At 49.3% G+C, this 21,330-nt stretch overlaps 1 protein-coding gene and 1 non-coding gene across 6 annotated transcripts in view; one reads left to right on the top strand and one right to left on the bottom strand.

Moving 5' to 3' along the window:
* Positions 1 to 498: 498 nt before the first annotated feature.
* Positions 499 to 21,330, bottom strand: part of Acsf3 (acyl-CoA synthetase family member 3) — a 46,489-nt gene continuing 25,657 nt past the window's right edge. For all 5 annotated transcript variants that reach the window (XM_013115701.3, XM_013115700.3, XM_021229017.2 and 2 more), the window contains 4 exons: positions 15,145 to 15,271; positions 5,810 to 5,944; positions 5,259 to 5,370; positions 499 to 988 (listed from right to left, as the gene is read on the bottom strand). In XM_013115701.3, the coding sequence (XP_012971155.2) occupies positions 871 to 988; positions 5,259 to 5,370; positions 5,810 to 5,944; positions 15,145 to 15,271 (492 nt within the window). In that variant the 3' untranslated portion in view covers positions 499 to 870. The remainder of the gene's footprint in view (positions 989 to 5,258; positions 5,371 to 5,809; positions 5,945 to 15,144; positions 15,272 to 21,330) is intronic.
* On the top strand, positions 17,570 to 17,693 carry LOC121136667. Its single transcript, XR_005873723.1, has one exon. It is a non-coding gene; the product is annotated as a small nucleolar RNA SNORA72 (small nucleolar RNA).

A 21,330-nucleotide genomic window follows, 5' to 3' on the forward strand; every position in this document is an offset into this window, starting at 1 on the left:
GCTTGCTATTGGCCCTCATTTGATGTCTGCAGATTACTGACATCAGGCACAGGGCTACCACTGACACAGCTGTTAGTGGCCCCAGAAGGAGAGAGAGAAAGGAGGGAGGGAAAAAGGGAGGAGAGAGAGGAAGGAGTCTAAGGGCACACGTGCACATATCCAAGCTGTCAGGACACCTAAGGTGTCTTTGGCCTGGAGGATGGAGGTCAGGAAAGCTTTCAGATGTGGACACAGCAGAGCAGGAAGGTTTGGGAAGAGAACAAGGGGATAGAGCATAGAGAAGGACCAGAAAGGCTCTAAATTGGGGTGAGTCAGTGTCAAAGAAGGGAAGCTTCAGGGCCATTTGGGGACAGCCTTGGATAGCTGCAAGGACTTTAAATGTTCTATCACACACAGACCAGTTTCCCCAGCAGCAGGAATCGTGGTCTGGAGCTGTGATGGCTGTATGCATGTGCATGCATACACTAACTTGTAGGTCAGAACCAGAAAGCACAGGGCACTTGTCTTCTGTCTTTATTTCATCTCTTTTTCCAGCATCACCTCTGACTCCCTGGGACCTGCCCTTAGGAGAGTCAGCAGCCTTTGGCACTGAGAGTTGGCCATGTCCATATTGTGCTTGTGAGACCACACATCAGTGATCTCAAGGACAACTGAGGACATAGCCAGTGGCCACTGAGCTTGGACAATCAGCCTAGGGTAGGGGAAGCTTCACTTGATGATTTCATCCCAGTGTTTTTGATTGCGGTTAGCCTGATTGCAGGGGAGGGGGCTGTTTCCATCTAAGAGTCTCTGGGCCTGTTGCGAGGCCCACAGCACATGATCACCAGGGGATGTCTTCTGTCCTCTGTCCTCGGCCCCTGGCTCCTCTGGTCATGAGGGGTAGAATTGCCTGAGTAGCTCCTTCTTATTCACCTTGCCCATCTGGTTCCGTGGAATCTCCTCCACCAGCAGGAGCTCTGAGGGCACAGCATAGGGGGCCAGGACACCTCTGCAGAGACAAGCACAGTCTGAGATGACTCTGCCCCACCCTGGGGTAACGTAGGCATCTGACACACCCAGCAGCCACTCTGATTCTGTTTTGGGTGGCACAGGATGGCCCTTTGGAGGGAGGACTGCTCTCTTCCCTCTGGCTCCAGGGCCTGCAAAGTCATGTCCGAGGCAGCAGAGTGACAGGGCTGGACACGTGAGAGGGAAGCAGGGAAGAAAGTGGCAGCAGGGCCCCTGCTCTGCTCATCCAGCCTGCTCTCCCTGGTCGGACCTGACCACAGGCTTGACCACATTCTACTGAGCCAAAGGTGACTCTGGCTCAGTAGAATGGCCCCTGTAGGTAATAAGCATGATTTACTACAGAAGTAGCTTTTGGGCCACCACCAGAATTTAATCAGACAGGGGCCATTCTTTTCGGTAGGAAAAAGCTGCAGTCCTGATCAGAGTCTCGGATGGCACTGAGATAGCTTTGTATTCCAAAGACCATGTGAGCCAGCCACAGGTGACCCCTGCAGATGTTCTCCTGTCCCAGTGCGTGGACAGCCCAACAAGAGATGAATCCTGGCCTGCCCCCAGGTTCCACTGACTTTACCCAGGGCGGTAAGGGACACATCCAGTGTTGGGCCCCAGCCCCATGGGGTCTCTGTGAGTTGCTGGTCAGCCTACAAGTGCAACTTGTTTTCCAGTCCAAGTGCTTTCTGTTTTCTAGTCCTGGCTTACTGCCCTGGCCTTGACCCTCTGACATCAACATTCAGCAGGAGGAAAACAACGATCTCTTCTACCTGGGGTTTTTTCCACTGTGCTGTAAACCTGTATAAAAAGCTCCTCCCTCCTACAAGGGAGAGACCTGTTAGCACTTGCAATGAAGACACACACACACTCTCTCTCCTGGCAATAAAGGCAGCACATGCATTCTCTTAGTACAAATAAATGGACGTCTGGTCTCTCTTTTCCTGATACCCTGGACTTACCCTGGCGCTGACGTGACAATCCAGGGCTTCATATGCTTTTTAGCTTCAGACTTTGCTACTCATGGCCCTCTATGTCACACATTGCTCCTATCTGAACCCCACCAGCTCTTATGCTATAAACTTGCAGATGCTGATGACTCTGAAGTCATTTGCAGTACTCGCTCAGGCCCCTGGCAGAGATAGTTGCCCTGTGGCACTTGCACCTCATTTCTCTGCCCACTGTGGGACTGTGTCCTCAGGTCTGGTTGGACTGGCTTCGCTCCCTACGACTTTTACCCCAAGGGCTCCTTTTGGGGACCCCACAAGGGATTCTAGCCCTCTCAGGGGCCCATCTCCCCTCGCCATGGCTTTTGATCCTGCTGAGCTTGCCTGGCCTGTGTATTTGTGTGTGGAAACTGGGCAGGTTTTTACAGGGAGGTCCATTATGCAGTGTAATGTGGGGGCTGCACAAACTCTACAGTGGGCTGAAGTGGCCAGCTGGCACCCAGTACCAGACCAGGAGGCCCAGCACGTTAGCACCCAGATGAACTGTATGTCTGGGTGGGCCTGGAAAGAGGTGGATGGGGGTGCTTGCTCCTGAACACAGGAGGAAATGTCCAGTCTTTGCTGGCGGTCTCCAGAGCCCCTTCCCCAGGGCAGGGCTGTCTCTCCTCTGGCACTGCTGAGAATTCCTGCAAGTGCACAGGGATCTAGAAATGTGCTCCCTGTGTCTACTGAAACAACTGCATGGCTTTCATTCTGTAAACACGGCACGCCACATGGATGGAGTTTTGAATGTTTAACCTCACATTTCTGGTATAAATGCCACACGATCATGATGTGTTGGCTCTTTTGTGAATAGGACCTAATTTCCAGCATTTGGTTAAGCATTTTGTGTCTGTCTGACAGGAAACTGGTCTGGGTTTCTTGTCTGGTTTTGGTAGCAGGGTCGTGGGTCCCATGAAGTCAGCCGGGAGTGTCCCTCCCCAATGGAATGGGCTTGTATGCATTTCGTGGAGTGCACTCAGTATCATCTGCTGCCAGAGCCTCGTGGGCCTGGCATTTGCTTTATGGTAAAGTTTTTAGCTGAGAATTCAGCTTCACAGACACAGCTTTCCAGCTTCTGGCTTTTGGGTCGGTTCTGGGACTCACGACACTGGAACTACCAGTACAAGGACACACTCGAGACTGTGTAGCACCTCCTGAAGAACACTGGGCTGCTGTGAGGTCGCACCGCTGTGGATAGCAGCAACACCTGGGGTTTCTCTGCTTCTTCCTGAATCTCCCTTCCTCATCTCATAGCTCAGGCCGGCCTTGAACTTGCTATGTATCCAAGACTGGGTTGAACCCTTGATAATCCCACGGGTCTGTCACCTAAGTGTTTAAATCACAGGTATGTGCCAGAGCCCAGCTTTCCCTTTCAATCAATATGGAGAAATTTGGTGTTTTCTTTGTTAGTTTCTCCTCCAGATGATGTCTCTTTCTGGAACTTCAGGGCGAGCACTTGTCAGGAGCTTCTGGGTGAGCACTCTTGTCTCTATTTCCCACCTGCCTCTCTGTGGCAACTGGACAGCACAGCACTGTGGCCTGAGACAGCATGGCCAGCAGAAAGCATGGACTCCGGGAGAGAAAGTGTGGGTCACCAGCAGCAGGCAGCATCCATCAGGCATGGACATGATGTCAACTGAGGACGAGGATCGTCTGGGCCTCAAGGCCTCTGCCAGTGACAAGCCAGCCTTCCCTTGCAGGAGGCATCTGGAGACTTTGACACTGTTCTGGGGAGTGGGTAGGACTGGGGATTACAAACGGGGATATCTCCTCAGAGTCCCCCAAGAAACAACTGTGGTGAGGCTACCCACTGTGGGGACAAAATCTGAGGGGCAGGCAATTCCCCTGGGACAGTCTGCAACTTGGCTCTGCCCATATGTCTGGCAATTTTTGTGGCACTGTCCTGTTCTACACAGCTACATCTCCCAGGAGGCTCCAAACCTCAGCTCCCCATTATAGGGTCTTCTTATACTCACCATGTGCCTGAGTACCCAAGCCTGGAGCCTGACTTGAGCTGCACACTTGTGCTGTGGACACAGACCATGGCCTAAGGAATCCAGGCCAGTGTAGGACCTCCACCCAACAACTACTGTGGCTCTCCGCAGAGGATGCTGGGGTGTTTTTCTTCTCAAGAAAGTAATTGTTTAATCAAAGCAGCGACCGGCCAAGCAGACTGTTGCCTCTGCTAAGCTATAGAGCTCCAACTGTGATTTTGCAAATCCAGGGGAATCGGTAATTGCCCAGCTGTGCGGCCCCTGATGAAACAAGGACTCCTGCTGTTTGTAAAGTCTTGTTGGACAGCCAAAAATAGTCTTACGCTGAGAAGGAGGCAAGGGGGTGGGGGCAGGGGAGACAGCAGAGAGGAGAGGACTTCTTAGATTTAAAGAAAGAACCCGGAGCTATCCTCATGGGCCACAGTGGAAGCTCCAAGTGCCTAGCCCTGCTGTGGAGGCCCCGGTGAGTCCCCTCTGTCCTGTGGATCCTGGGAGGACATCAGAAACCACCAGGGGCTGAGATGAGAGAAACTGGAGTCTAACACAAAGACTGGAGGGCAGGGAAAAAAGCCAGTATGTTGTCAGTGGCACAAACTGTTAATCCCAGCTCCTCGGGAGGCAGAGGCAAGTGGAGCTCTGAGTTCGAGGCCAGCCTGGTCTACAGAGCAAGTTTCAGGACAGCCTGGGCCATTACACAAAGAAACCCTGTCTTGAAAAACAAAAATGAGACAAGCAAGTACAGGTGACAGGTTAGAAAAAGCACCCACCCTGGGTCTGAGGAGGGAGCTGCAGACACAGTCCACAGGCACCTAGAGCTGAGGGGACGCCAGGTTTTGAAGGCCTCGCAGGAAGAGTGAGGCACCAAGGCCACCCTCAGAGCAGGAACAGAAAAGGATGCTAGGCCCAGGCCATTCTGTGGCAGACTGTGCATGTCTGGCAGGGTTGAGAGAAGCTGCTGTTCAGCTCAGCACTAGCCAGGCACTTTCCTGGGGGTCCTCAGCCTCACAATGCTTTGGAATTTATCTGTAAGTTGAGAAACACACATCTCTGCCTTACACTACTGACTCCCAACCCGGCTTGCAGACCTGTTCCCATGAGGAAAAACCCAGAGCTGTTCAAATGCTGCCTTGCTGACCTTTCCAACTTCTTCTCTCCCATTTCCAAAACCCAGAATGGTCCACCACCACTTCCCAGCTCTTGAACAGACCCTTCCCATATTCCCGATTCCAAGATAGTCCCTTAGATACCCTAGAACCCAGGCCAGTCCCTTTATCCCTACCTGGCCCACTCCTTGAGATCCCTGTGGGACAGCGAGTGTCCTTCTTGAAGGGCCACCACAGCTGTGACTCGCTGGCCCCATGTCATATCCGGAACTCCAATCACAGCCACATCTGAAGACAGTAGAACAGGTTGAAGTCAACTTGGAAGACCTGATGACAACTATAGGCTGAACAACACTCAGGAATGTGTGGGTGATACCAGGCAGTTAACTGCAGTGCCTAGCGCCTGGAGCAAGACCTGTGGGAATGACCCTCATGGGAGTGAGGCAGCATCTTTAGGGGCTCCGCTTGCTCTTGCTTGATTGGCAGAGCAGGTGTGCATTCTGACCAGGCCTGCAGGCCACTCTGGTGTAGCAGGCAGCAGCCTGGGATTGCCATCAGGACCCTCCCTGTGTGCTGAAGGCCAGGGAGGGAGCATGAACACATTTCAACAGGATCGCTGCCAGCAGGTGGAAGAGGGTCTTTACAGCCAAAGCATCTCAGGGTAGAAAAGGTGGCACTGTGCCTTGAGGGCAGTGCTCTACTGAACCCGAGGTCACCATTCACTCACCTGTGATGCTGGGGTGGGCCAGCAGGTGCCGCTCAATCTCCAGGGCGCTGACTTTATAGCCTCCAGTCTTGATGATGTCCACTGATGTACGGCCTCGGATCCAGTACCTACCATCCTTGAACACGGCAGTGTCTCCTAGAAAAGGGGGTTCTGTGATGGTTCTGGACAGTCTGAGAACACCCCGTCACAGGAGACCTTGGTGCTCCTGGCCATCATCCACTGGAGTCCTCAGGGGCCACACGCACATGTGTGAGTTCTGCTATTTCCAGTGTCCAGGCCCACTTCCTATGGGGGCTGGCCCTAACAGCAAGTGTCCCTACCCATTCTCTATCCCTGTGACACTGGCACTCTGCCCCACAGCCAGCAGTGGGGAGTGGATCCCACGAGAATCCACGGCATGCTAGGAACCTACTGGGTCTCCGGAGTCTGTAAATATCCTGAACTCGTAAGCTAGCATAGCCGTGTTTGTGTCAGAGCGATCAGCATCAGTGTGCAGCATTTTCAAAAGACAGTGGCAAGCTGTTTGCTGCCTATGACCCTGACTAAGGATGAACTACACTAGGAAAGCATAAGCCTTGGCGCCAACATAATCCATGCACAGCTCTACACGGATACACACAGGGCACCTTCCTCAGTGTCCCACTCCTGTCCACACACTCTCTGTCATCCTACCACGGGTGGGTACTGAGCAAAAGAATGGTCATTTTCAGCTCCTTCCCAGTATGAGGATGCCCTGTGATGAACGTCCTCCTGCTCTTCTGTACTTGACCCCCACCATCCCCAAACAGCTACAGTGCCTTTCTCCCCAGGCAAGTGACTGCCCCAGTTGCTCCTTTCACATGGAGCCTAGGACCCAGGGAGCTTGTTACATCCCACAGAAACACTGGCAGTACCAGGAGCAGGGACCAGGCCAGAGCACAGGGCTGTATTTCCAGCCGAAGCTCCCTCCTGCACAGTGGTGTGGGGAAGGTGCGTGTGTCTGCACATTAGTGCGTGTGCATGTCCATGCACACATTTGCATGGTTATGCCTGGGTGTAGGCATGCAGATGTCAGCGGCAGCTCTGACAGCAGCAGTGTCTGTTCACACGCTCCCTGCACTCCCTGTGGGTTATTAGCTGGAATAAATCATAAATATTTCATTATACATCAGGCAGTCCGACATGGGAAGGCACCATCCATCACCTCACTACTCCCTGTGACTTGCAGTGCAGAGCGCACTCCAGTCTATCAAACAAGATGGATGGGTGGCCTGGGCGAGCCCAGGGCTTATTTATGGCAGAGAGGGAAGGCTGGCCCCTGGAGCAAGGACTGGCACTGGGCAGCTCTCTCTCCAGTGTGGCAGCTCTGCACGTAGCAGGTGGCTGAAGAGCTGGATGGAAAGCCTCAGTCAAGACGAGGATAGCCCCTTGGGCAGGTAATGACTGAAGGGAAAGGACCCAGGTGTGGGCTACGGGCTACACATGGCTTGTCCTGAGTCCTAAGGGACCCTCTATGATCCCATTCCTGTTGTAGCTCCGGTTCCAGCTGTGTCCCCTCAGACTGGAAAGCTCAGTCTTCCATTGGCTTCCCCTACCCTGTAGTCATCAGGTTGCTCAATCCCACAGCGAGGTGGCAACCTGGCATTGAGGGCCCCAGCAGGAAGCTCCCTGATGCTGCTCCCCACAGGCCTCCACTTACTCTAAGATGAAGCACAGCAGAGCCACCGCCCTGCCCTTAACATGATCACCCCTTTTGGTCTTCAAAGCGGTGCCATGCTGCTCATTTGCAAGGCTCCATACCCTCTCTTGCAGTTCCAAAGTATGACCCCTCTAGGGCCCCACGTTTTTACACTCTGATCTGGTGAAAGCCCTCGGGATAAAGAATTCTGCACACGCCAGCTGGTGGTGGTGGACACCTTTAATCCTAGTACCTCAGGAGGCAGAGGCAGGCGGATCTCTGTGAGTTCGAGGCCAGCCTGGTCTACAGAGCGAGTTCCAGGACATTCAGGGCTCCAAAGAAAAATCCTGTCTCGAAAGGAGAAAAAAAAAAAAACCAACTCTGCACACACAGGTTTCTGCTCTGAGGCTGTGTTCCCATGCTGCTCTTTTCTCTCTGGAGAAGAGAGATCTGGGCATCACTGGGCACAGTCTGTTCTCTAGGTGGACCCAATCTTCACGCTGCCAGTGCTTGAGGACTAGCTCTCACTTCTGATAACCAGGATCACACATGGGGAAGTCAGGGCAATTGCTCCTCAGGGAGGAGGTGCTGTGGATCAGAGAGGGGGAGCATGTGACCAGCTCTCTGTGCAAAGGCTGAAGTGAGGAAGACGCATGAAACCAGAAACAATGGTGCCAATGGGGGGATGTACAGAGGGCCGAGGCTGCCCCACAGTAAACACCTGTCATGGGAGTGCTGGGTACATTCTGAGGACACCAGCTCTGCAAGGCTGCCATGAGCATAAAGGACTGGCACAGTCCATGGCTTGGGGACAATGCAGGGTGATGGGTGCCAGTGTCTGTCTACCTCAGTGTCCCTTCTGCGGCTGGAAGGTACCTGTGTCAGCAGCATTACCAGGAGGAACAGAATCGAGTCTCTGGGTGCCTGAATTAGCCATCTACTATAATCAGATTGGTGAGCATCCTAGTTGTCATCAGAGATACTCTATCTGGTGACCGATGGAAGCAGATACAAAGGTCCACAGACAAGCACTGGGCGGAACTCTGGGAGTCTTGCTGAAGAGAGGGAGGAGGGACTGTATGAGCCAGGGCACTTGGTGCCCTTGGTCTTCAGATGCTTGAAGCAAGTCAGTGTTGGGGTCTTGTAGACTGTAGGAAATTACAAGCTGTAAGCAGCACGGCAGAGGGAAAACCCAGATGTGGCCTCCAAGGTTATCCACAGAGTAGTTTCAGTGGACAGATCACAAGCTTAGGATAGCCAAGCCAAGGCTGAAGGTAAGTTGTAACCAGAGGCTTGATTCTTAGCTCCATCCTCCCAGGAATGCTGCCGACACAGGTACCTTCCAGCCACAGAGGGACACTAAGTATCCATGCCCTCACAAAACCTAGGTTTTGGAATTCAGAGTGCATGGGAGTGCATGGGAGGCGATCTTGATGGTGGTGTTCCCAGTGGAGACAGAAGCAGTACCTGGTTACTCCCACTGCCAGCCGGCCACACCACTGCTTTTGCTCCAGGGCACTATGCTGGGTCTTTACTCCACAAATGGCTAAGCACCAGTGGCTCCATATAAGAACTACTTGAGATGTGCTCTGAGGTCTCACTGTGTGGGGTCCTGGCTATCACAGGGGTCCAAAGGGAGGTCACTACTAACTTTGCTTCCTCTCAAGGGTGGGAGTATAGAAGGGTGCTGCCTCTAGAGGAGAGCATGGTGCTGCTCACAATACCCATGAGGCAGAGTTGCAGGTGGCCATGCCATTTCAGGCCACCAGGTTTCTAGGAGGGAGGGGATGCTGCCATCAGAAGAAGGCTGTACTTAGCATTAGCATGGCAGAGGGAGGCTAAGCAGACTGTCATGGGGCTGCTGCAGTGGCTGAACTGTCTATACCAGGGTATCAGGAGGCTGCGAGCCTGGCTCACCCTGGTCATTCTGTGTCCTACTGCAGAATCCTTACCCTGCTTGTGCCCTGGGGCAGAAGGCTTCCTGCTGTCTCTGAAGAAAGCTCAGGTACCTCGCAGGGTCCTGAGACCCTGCCAGGAGATTGCCAGCCGGGGTCTCCTGCAGAGCCATCCTCAAGCTGCTCATGAATGTTGTGTTCCTTCGTCTTGGCACTAGTGTACTGTTGCCCTACATTCCCCGCTCTCCGGCTAGTACATTCATAGGAAATCTCCTGGATGTCAGTCTCAAGCAGCCTCCTGCTGTTTTACTGTCTTGAGCTAATCCCTTAGAAATTCACCTAATTTCTGACTTTGGGCCTCGTAGTGTGGGGCCATTTTGGCCCCTCCAATTTATCCAGGCCTGTTCAGCACAACCACCATTTCCAAGGGTCAAATTAAATAATTACTAATTCAATTATTAATTAAAGACAGAGCGTCCAGGACACGCAGGCTCAGAAGAGGCTCCAGGCATCTGAGGCTGCTGGACTGGGAGTTAAAGACAGAGTCTTCATTTTGAAAAGCACATCAAACAAGTTAAGTAACTCTCACTTTTTATAACAACATTATTTGTCAGAATGCATTGATCTGGATATAGCCTCCTGCCAATGTGCCTCCTTGGTCTGACCTGACGTGTGCATCGGGGGAATTCTGTTCTGACAGAAACAGCATGCAATCAATGAAATCTTATTACATGGATTTATGCACTACTTTCAAACCCAGTGCCTTCAACTGTAATTGAAAATAAACCTGTGATACTCAGATTTCAGTTTCTGGATGCAAGGATGGAGTAGGAGGCAGAGCTTCCCTGAGGGGCCCTGCCAAGGAAGCACTTCTTGTGGTCAGTTCACTCTCCTGGCTAGGGACCCTCCAGACAATAGCACAGTATCCACCCCATGGGGACTGAGGGCTGCTAGTCTGGCACGATGCCAGGCTTCCACAGGCAGCTGCAGAGTGGCATCCTACACTTGGGCGCCTGGTTCTCAAAGCTTTGGGGACCCAGGACTACCCGTCCTGTGGCTGCTCTGTCACATCCACCACAGTTCTGTCTCCCAGAAGCTTCGATCCCACCTGGGCCTCTCTTGTCTGACAGAGGCGGTGGCTGTGGCAGGGAAGGGGAGAGATCATGACCTTGGCAGAGGGCATGTCTATGGCAGAGGGGAGCCAGCTGTCACTGGCACCAAAGCAGAAACGCTCTGAGACCTGAACCTGGGGGGCAGAACTTAGGGAGATATTAGGAGCAAGAAATAAAAACAAGATGGATGCAATAACTCCCCAGGATCCTAAACTTCAGCAAAACCTGCCAGGACAGTGGCAGAGCAGACACAGCTAGGAAATGCTCTGAAAAATCAACAATAGTGTGTTTGATTTTTAAAGGTATAAATCTTAAAATAGGGAGAAAGCAGAAGAAATTATAGTCAAGAAGTTGAATGCCAAAAAGGCAGGTGATCAAGGACTACAGAGCCTGGCAGGAGCACCATGTGGCAAAGAAAAAAATGCAGAATGAATACTTATCATGGGAAAAAGAGAAGAGCCTCAAGAAGGAACTGCAGGTATCTGAGACCTATGGATCCTGGCCTCTCCAACACAAGCAGGCAGCATCCACCAGCCTGAGCGTACCAGGGTAAACACTGTATGTGGACTAAACAGGCTATGGGCACCATCTTTGGGAGTAGGGTCCAGCAGAGGATGGCAGAGTATAAGTTACCAAGTGGCAATACTCGCTTATCATCTGGGAAGGGAGGTCAGCATCCCAGAATCCACCAGGAAGGCTTGAGGGAGAGGATGGGAAGGGTAGTGGTTTTCGTTTCCACACTAACAATATCCTGGAGTTTTGAGTCTTCTGGGCTATAGTTGGGCTGGTCGGACTGGGAGAGTCTAATCCACAGATACACACATAGCTCAGATTTTAAAAAGCTTGTAACTCCTACCTAGAGTTCTCAGCTCATTAAGTGGGAACAAACCAGGGATAGGTTCTGTCAGTACTCCACCATTCTGGCACCAGGTTGATGAGGCCACCTTCCTGTGGATCCTGACCTATTTGGTCCACACACTGCACCTGAGGCCAGGGACTTGCCATTAGGAGCAGAGCACATATGGTGCCAGGTGACCTCCTTTTTCTTGTTTCCACCAGCCAGGAAGGTATTGGTATTTTTTCATCCTTCCAGGTGAAAGTCACACAGCAAGGCAAGAGCAGGAAGCTCAACCTTCAGAAATGCAGACCCGTATACACCTCTACTGACGGTGGCGGCACTGAGCAGTTTAAGAGTCTATGGGAAGACTATGAGGACTTGATCAATCAACAATTGATTAAAAATCTTAAAGCACTCCAATGCATCGATGATAACCTCTAGAGGTTGCACTGGGGAAGCCACTCAGCAGAGCTAAGGAGACTTCACAGGAGCACATGGTACTAACCTTAACCAAACATGCATAGAGCCTCATAGACGACTTGGCATATGCAGAACAGAGGAGGAAACGGGGCCTTCTGCCCAGATGGCAGTGCAGATGGGGGCAGTCACTTCCTTGCCTGGCTATCCTGGCCAACACTGGGTATGCGGTGGTTAGCGGGCAGTGTCATCATCGGGGGTAGCCTCTTCTACGCTAAGCTCTGGCTTCTACGTGTGCCAGGTCCCCGTGGAAATCCATGATAGGGGTAGCATGGCCTGTCTGGAGGATTCCAACCCCCAAGACACCCATGCCTCTGGGGCTTTGTTAACTTATGCTGCCCCTCTGGTGCCTTGCTCTCTTGACGGACTGTCCACCATGGACAATTACTGTGCTGCATGAAGGCAAGGTTGGCTCCCAGCCCAGGTCTTGGCTGATCACAATCCTGCAGGCAAGCAACCAGCCTCTGCCCACTGAACAGGGGATTCACAGATCGTGACTCACAGCACCACCATTCCTATGGAGGGCATGCGTAAAGGTCAACAGGTTACATCTGAAAGCCATCTATATCATTATTCAAGACATTTTGCAGCCCAGCGCTCCAAAAACACATGAAGGTCTAGTATAGATCAACATGGAAGGGCAAGACCTCCAAACTAGCCACATACACAGACAGCAGCAGAGCCCCAACAGCAGCCACACATGGAAGCAGGCTGTAAAGTCTGAAGGTAGGACGTCTGTACACAGAAGGCCCGTTTTGCAAGAGCAAATGTATTTATCTTTTCCTCCGGGTGACTTTTCTCAGATCAGGGGACTGTTCTTTAAGGCCCCCTACAGCTGGTACCCGACCTTGCTGGTTTATTAGTAACCGTACACATTACCTGTGCATATTAATGACATTGATTCATAGCTCCTAAGATTATACCCACTCTACTGTAGGATCTGACCTTGCTCTTCAGCCTTGGTGATCCTCAACCAACACCAGAAGAATTGCTGTTTCCTCCTGTCACCCACCATCAACAGTCTAATTCCAGACTCTAGGCTCACCTGTTACTGCCTGCCTGCGTCCCCCGCTCCAGAATCACCAGGGCAGTAGGTAGGCCCTACGTTCCAGATAGTTTTGATGGAAGTCACAGAGTTAGGAGGACCAGTTTTGGCAGCAAGGGAGGCCTGTGCTCCATCCTGAGTAGCCCCCAACCTTGTGAGTTCCTCTGTACATTTTTTTTTTTTTTTTGGTTTTACGAGACAGGGTTTCTCTGTATTGTTTCGGAGGCTATAGGTCCAGCCTGGCCTCGAACTCACAGAGATCCGCCTGCCTCTGCCTCCCGAGTGCTGGGATTAAAGGCGTGCGCCACCACCGCCCGGCCCTCTGTACATTCTCTGGGGTGAGAATAATTGCAGAGAGTAGGGTAGGGAAGGTGGGAGCACTAGGGATCAGGTGGGTGACCCCCTCCTCTCATTTTGACTCCAAGGATGACCTAGGAGAGGCTGTGAATGAGGCCCTTCCCAAGAGCCCGGGACAGTTTTCTCCAGCTTATGCCATAATTCGAGTGGCAGGAGGGACAGATAGGGAAAGGGTTAAGTTTAATTTATCCTGATTTCTACTTAATATCATGCTCTCCCCGTAGGAGCGGCAGCTGCGAGCTGATTGCATGCTCTCATTATGCAGTCTGTATCGCTAATGGCCTGTGACAAAGGCTTGCCAGCTCCCGGCCTTACCCCCGAGAGCCAATTAAACACACACACTCCCTTCCTGTTTGCAGCACGTTACAATGAAATTAAACTGAATTTCAAAATCGTTTTCTCCTGAAGACATCTCTTTACAATAATTAATGCATGCTATTCCTTTTCAGCAGAAAGGCCCACCCGGAGTGCTCACTGCCCACGTGGCTCCTGATGCACCCCAGGGCTCCATGAGTCCCGACATCAGAAAAACCTATAGGACTTGCTCCCCATGTTTTTAAAGGGAAGAACACAGCTTTTAAATCCAAACCTAAACATAAGAAGGTGACCACAAAGCAAGTTGGGATTCCCGCAGGGATTATTTAGGAGGCTGTTGGAGGGGCCTGCTAAATGCAGGATTCACTCAAAAGCAGGGTTTCCTAAATACTGCATTGGAGGGATAAACACAGGAGGTTTGTTTCCTCCAGATAGCTGGCATTAACCAGGATGTTTACAGAGGAGCACTGGGGAGCTGTGTGTTCTATGTGTACCACTTTCCATCACCGATCTACCCAAGTGATCATGTCAGGCTCCTCAGCCCTGAACTGGTGACACCTGGAATGGTGGTGGGGAGGCCCAGGAGCTTGTGCGGCTCTACTTGTGAACCCTGGCCACTCATTGGAGGTCTTGGATTGATGCCCCCACCTATCCAGAGTATATTGGCTAACTTTTAGCTGGGACAACACATGCTTTCAGGGCTGCTAGACTGAAGGTCACATTTCGCAAACTTATAGATTGCCTCCGTACCTACAAACCTCCCTCTCTCAGATGAGTCACAGTACCCACTCAGGGCACATGGTTCCACAAGGCTGCTTCCTAAAAGAGCACGGGAGAAACCACCTCCGTCACGATGGCCAGGGTGTCATATGGGAAACAGTCCTTTCCTTTTGGAAAGTATTACCATAGGAGCTAGAAAAGCTAGCATGCATACAAAAATGTTAGACATACAGCAGGGCAAAAAGGAAAATCTACCAGAGCCCTGACACCTGAGCTCAGAACTCAAGTGTAACTGATGGACCTCCAGGTAAAACACATCCTAGCAGATAGACACAGTGCACAGCCAGCAACTCCAATACAGTCATACTGTCTTTAGGACGCGGAATTCTCACAAGGTGAGGAGGGTCTCAGGAGAACTGACACACAGGTGGGGAGTTACAGTGTCTGCTGTGTGTCTGTCTCACAGCCTGCTTGGGTTCCCTGTACTTACCCATGAACCCCACAGGTCACACAGAGGAGACCAAATTGGAATATGCAAACCAATAGCCAAACCTGAACAAATCATGGTAAGTGAAACTGCTTCTGACCCCAAGGTGGGGAGGGGAGATTTTCAGGAATGTGACTGTATGGGTGGACAGGCATGGTGGCACCTGAGAGGAAGAGGAGGTCCTGACCTCAGGGGCAGTAGGACCAGAATTATGTGGCATTGGCAACGCTGTGGCAATGTGGCCAGCTGGCAGTGTAGGAGCCATGTCTTGGGGAAGAGGCTCCAGAATCCTTGTAAGGGCAGTGGACCTTCAGACCCTCTTTCTAGTAGCTGGTAGGAGGATGTCAAAACAGCTTCTGCCTCAGAATACACAGGCTACGAGACACAGACATAGGGCAGACCCCCCTCTGCCACTTCAGAGCCTGGTCCTACCTGTTTTGAACCAGCCATCCGAAGTGAAAGCAGTTTTAGTTTCTTCTGGCTTATCCCAGTATTCTCGAAACACAGAGGGTCCCCTAACTAGCAGCTCTCCTTCCTTTTCCTCGAGCCCCGGGGTCACCTGCAGATGGTAGAAGGGACATTCAAGTCAGAGCAGGGCAATACTGGGGTCCCCGCTGCTTCTCTGCCCCACTAAGGCCCAGGTGAGTGGCTTCCACCTACACCAGAAACCAGATTGTTTTAAAAATCAGACAGTTGGAAATCTTTGAAAATCACAGCCATCAGTGGGTGGACCTCGACCATGCCCAAGTCTAGGGCTCCTTCCTCTGACCTTGGCCTGGGGTACCAGGTGGAGGTCAGTGTCTGCCCACTCTCAGAAACAGTTCCTGAATCCCACTTCTGTGCACTTCTCAGAAGTTATGAGACATTTGCCAGCTCTACCAAGCAGCAGCACTCCAGCCCAGCCTTTGGGCAGCAACAGCTTCTGTCCAGAGTAACCAACAAAGGGAATCCCTAGATGCTAAGTAGAATGTGTAGTCACTCTGGCACTGTCATGAACCCTATGTGTCTTTACCATGGAGCCTCTGTGGTCACGCTGAGTAAACTGGCCATGTCAGATCAGCACATACAGCTACACCTAGGATGTAATACTTGAAGTAGGTGGCAAATTTGAGGCTGCTGCCTAATTCGTCCACTAATCTATACTTCTCATTGTTATCAGAATATGATCCTTCCACCTTTTTATTTCTTGAGACAGGGTCTTGTTCGGTAGTACAGGCTGGCCTAGAACTCATGATGTGAGTTCTGCAAACTGGTGGATGAAAGAGCCTGCTGCCAAACCTGATTACTGGAGTTTGATACTGGGAGTCCACATTATAGGAGACAACCAACTCTTAGAAGTTGTCCTCTAACCTCTACATGTACGCTGTGCCACCTACACGGGCACATGGACACACACACACACACACACACACACACACAACACACACACACACACGTGCGTGTGTGCGTACTCACAGGTGCCTACTTTCTCTGCTTCTATGAGACACAATAATGCAAATCCTAATTAGAGAAGTAGAGCAAGAAAGAGAAATGAGTAAAATTTTGAAAAGGAGAAATAAAAGGGCTCCTATTTGCAAAAGACATGATGGCATTTGTGAAAATTCCCATCATATTACGAAATCAAATCAAGCAATGACCTTGAACTAGTGAGTGAATTCACCTGGGTATTAAAGGATGTGAGTATGCCTATCCAAAGTTAGTTGTATTTCTACAACTAGAGAGCAGCACTTGCAGCCCCGAGGAACAGTAAGAGCCATTTGGAGTATGTCTAACATATCACATACAGCACCTATTTGTTGAAAATGGCACACATAAAGGCAGATCAGATCTACATAAATGGAAGGACAAACCATATCCATAGATTGGAACTCTTGTTAATGCTCCCCTCATTGATTCGCAGGTGCCATATGATTCCAATTAAGAACCCAAAATGACTTTCCGCAGATATAGAGAAGCTAGTTCTAGGACTGAGGGGCTGGGAAGATGGCTCAGTGGAGAAGCCCTGGCCATGCAAATGTGAGGACTGGAGTCTGGATCTCCAGAACCCATGTAAAAGCCAGGTGTGGTCATGTGCACCTGTTATCAAGGTGGAGACAGGAGGATCCCTGCAGGCTGGAGGGCCAACTGTCTTGGTGTAAATGGCAGTGAATGAGAAGAGACCCTGTGGGATGGAAGATGAGGATTAACACCCGAGGTTTCCTTCTGATCTCCACATGCATGCCATGGCATGTGTGCACCCCGTTCCACACAAATAAAACTTGGTATGTGCAGGATTGTAGGGAGGGATAGCTCAGTGGTAGAACACTTGCTGAGTAGGAACAGGTCTAGATTCGATCCCTAGCATTGCACAACTTAAATTTAAAACTTGACATTTGTAGCTTGAGTAACTTTGAAAATAAAGAGTTAAGCTGCTGGAATCACACTAGGTTTCAGGATTTACTATCATGCCAAAGGAACGGAGACGGTGCAGTGCTGGCAGAGTCCAAACATTCACTCAAGTATGTGTAAGTGACATTCATCAAGGCTGCAAAGGCAAGTTAATGAGGAAAGTGGTCTTTTCAACAGATTACAGTTGAGCAGCTGGATAACCATATGCAAAAAATAACCTCTTCACATAGTAGGAAAGAACTCACCTCACAGACAACACTGAATCAGGCTTTCAGAAGAAAACCTAAGGAAGACTCCTTTAGCTCACAGACATGACACCTGAAAGCTTAAGTCATGAAAGAAAAAATGTAAAGTAGGCTTGATCAAAATTTAAAACTTGGATCCATACAACACAGGAGAATTACAAGACAAACTACAAAATGGGAGAATTGGCAAATCATGTATCCCAGACAGAACTCTTAAAATAGTACTGCAAATATCCTGCTCTGATCAGTAATGATCAGGACAGGCTAAACAACTACTACAGTAAGACCACACCTGTGCCCAAACCTAGTGCTTTCCCCAGGTCTGGTTTTCAAATGCTGGTGACAACCCGGGTAAAATGAAGTAACAAAAATAGACCCTAACATTGAGAAAATAACACCATGAAATAATCTGAAGTGCAGGACTAACACGCAAGAGAATACTGCAGACAAGTGGGTGCCTATGAAGGTGGATGGCCTTAGCCACTGGAGCTGAGCATGTGCTGGGACTACAGACTACTACACAAGGGTCAGACGCTGCCAGCATCTGGAGTAATAGTCAGGGGCAAATTCCAGACATTATCAAGGGCTGGGAGGACGTGCAGAACAGATAGGATCTCACATATTGGTGGGAATGTGAAGCAACACAGGCCCTCTGCAGGAATGGCTCAGGTAGTTCCTAAACATGCTGTGTCATGTGAATGATACCCTACTCTCAGCCATTCACCTTGGAGAAAGAGATACTTAGTTGCAGAAGAAAACCTCAAAATTAACATTCATCAAAACTATTCATCACAACCCAAGTCTGGAAACAACCTGTGCTGGTCAGGTTTTGACACGCGATGTCTGGGAGGAAACACGGCTTGAATGGAAAGCTGGGCTGGGCTGCCTGGGCTGCCTGGGCTGGGGGCTGGAAGCTGGAAGGAACCTCACACTGCAGCAGAGGCTCTGGGTGCTACCGCTGCACTCTATTGATGTACTAACCACCTAGCACAGCCATTTCGGGCTCCTTGTCTACTCAGATGTCCTCACTCTATCTGCAGAGGCATATACCCCATAATGCCATCAGATTACAGTCGCCTGCTGTGTTGTGGCACCAGGAGCCATGCTTGATACCATCAAGCCATCTTCCCACACCCCACCTTCCCTTCCAGGCGCTTCCCCAGGGCTCCCAGTCACCAAGGTTTAGCCAATCTTACTAGTAGATATCACCTGTTTAAAAATCACTGTGTGGGCATGCAGGGCAGAGGGAAGGACCCAAATTCCTCCCGCTCGCCCTCTCTCAGATCCCCTGGCTTGGGGACTGCAGCCAGGTCGACTCACCCATCGACAGAAGACCAAGCGACCAGGAGCCTGAGAGAGAGCTGGTCAACTTCCACCCACACTCAGGGCAGAAGGCAGAGGGCAGAGAGTATTGGATTTGCTTGTACCCACCAAAAAGGAACCCTGGTCGCCTACCCACCAGGAGAGGAAGAGACTCTTTCTACACCCACTGGAAGAAGTGATGGGGAAGAGGCAAATAAAAACGCACTCAGCAACAGAAAAACAAATATGACATCACCAGAGTCTAGAGATTCTACACCAGTAAGACCTGAACACTCCAGTGCAGATGAAACAGAAGGGAATGACCTGAAAAACACCTATATTGAGGAAAAAAAAACCACCTTCATGAAAATGACAGAGGCCCTCAAAGAAGATGTGAGAAAATCCCTTAAAGAAATAGAAGAAAAAACAAACCAAAAAAATCCAACAAATTCAAGACAGGGAGGAAAACACGAAGCAAAAATTACAAGAAAGAATTCAAATAGTGCACAGATTGAAAGCTGACATAGAGAAAAAAAAACACAGTCTGAAGGAATGCTGGAAATAGAAAAACTGGGGAAAAGGTCAGGTACTACAGATGCAAGCATAACCAACAGAATACAAGAGATAGAAGAGAGAATCTCAGGTGTTGAAGACACACTATGAGAAATAGGTTCATCAATCAAAGAAAATCTTAAGTCCACCAAATTCCTAACACAAAATATGGGACACTGTGAAAAGACCAAACCTAAGAATAATAGGTATAGAAGAAGGTGAAGAAATCCAACTCAAAGGGACAGAAAACATATTCAACAAAAATCTTTCCCAACCTAAAGAAAGACATGCCAATGCAGGTACAAGAAGCTTACAGAACACCAAATAGAGTGGATCAAAAAAAAAAAGTCCCCTCGCCACATAATAATCAAGACCCCCAAACATACAGAATAAAGAAAGAATACTTAGAGCAGCTAAGGGAAAAGGTCAAATAACATATAACGGCAAACCTATAAGACCTGACTTCTCCATGGAAACTCTGAAAGCCAGAAGGTCCTGGATAGATAATCTATCAACACTAAGAGACCATGGATGCCAGCCCAGACTACTATACCCAGCAAAGCTTTCAATCACTATAGATGGAGAAAACAAAATGTTCCATGACAAAACCAGATTTAAACAATACATATCCACTAATCCAGCCCTACAGAAAGTTCTAGAAGGAAAACTCCAGTCCAAGGAAGTTAACTACAACCAGAAAAACATGGAAATAGATAATCCCACTTTACCAACACCCAAAAGAGAAAAGGGGTGGAAATCCACATATAATTCCACCAAGAACAACCATTCCAAAACAAATGAGAATGAGCAGCCAACGGTCATTAATATCCCTCAATACTAATGGTCTTAACCCGCCCATAAAAAGACACAGGCTAACAGAATGGATTTGAAGACAGAACCCATCCTTCTGCTGCATACAAGAAACACACCTCAGCCTCAAAGACAGATATTACCTCAGAGTCAAGGGTTGGCAGAAGATTTTCCAATCAAATGGTCCCAAGAAACAAGCAGGGGTAGCAATCCTAATATCTAACAAACTAGACTTTAAACTGAAATCAATCAAAAGAGATGAAGGAGGTCATTTCATATTCATCACAGGAAAAATCCGCCAAGATGAAGTCTCGATTCTGAACATCTATGCCCCAAATACAAAGGCATACACATTCATAAAAGAAACATTACTAAAACTCAAGCCATACATAAAACCTCACACACTTATAGTGGGAGACTTCAACACCCCACTGTCACCACTAGACAGGACTACTAGACAGAAACTTAACAAAGAAACAAAGGAACTAATAGAAGTTATGACCCAATTGTGTTTGACAGACATCTATAGAACATTCCATCCAAACATAAAAGAACATACTTTCTTCTCAGCACCACATGGAACCTTCTCAAAAACTGACCACATACTTGGCAACATAGCAAACCTCAATAGGTACAAAAAAATTGGAATAACTCCATGTATGTTATCAGACCACCATGCTTTAAAGTTAGAGTTCAACAACAACACAAACTGCAGAAACCCTACAAACTCATGGAAATTGAATAATGCACAACTGCACCACTTCTGGGTCAAAGAAGAAATAAAAAAAGAAATAAAGACTTCATAGAATTCAATGAGAATGAAGACACAACATACCCAAACTTATGGGACACTTTGAAAGCAGTGCTATGGGGGAGGTTCATAGCACTAAGTGCCCACATGAAGAAACTGGAGAATAGTTACATAATCAAATTGAGGGCTGAAATCAATAAAGCAGAAAGTAGGAAAACAATATAAAGAATCAATGTAACAAACAGTTGGTTCTTTGAGAAAATCAACTAGATAGACAAACCTTTATCCAAACTCACCAAACGGCAGAATGTGAACATGCAAATTAACAAAATCAGAAATGAAAAGGGGGACATAAAAAGGGACACTGAGGAAATCCAGAGAATCATCAGGTTATACTTTGAAAATCTATACTCCACAAAATTTGAAAATTTAAAGGAAATGGACAACTTCCTGGGTAGATATCACCTGCCAAAATTAAATCAAGAACATATAAGCATTTTTTTTTCAGTTTTATGGGACAGGGTTTCTCTGTATTGTTTTGGAGGCTGTCAGTCCAGCCCGGCCTCAAAC

Source organism: Mesocricetus auratus, unplaced genomic scaffold (assembly GCF_017639785.1).
Source record: "Mesocricetus auratus isolate SY011 unplaced genomic scaffold, BCM_Maur_2.0 Super-Scaffold_6723, whole genome shotgun sequence".
NCBI classification, from domain to species: Eukaryota; Metazoa; Chordata; class Mammalia; order Rodentia; family Cricetidae; genus Mesocricetus; species Mesocricetus auratus.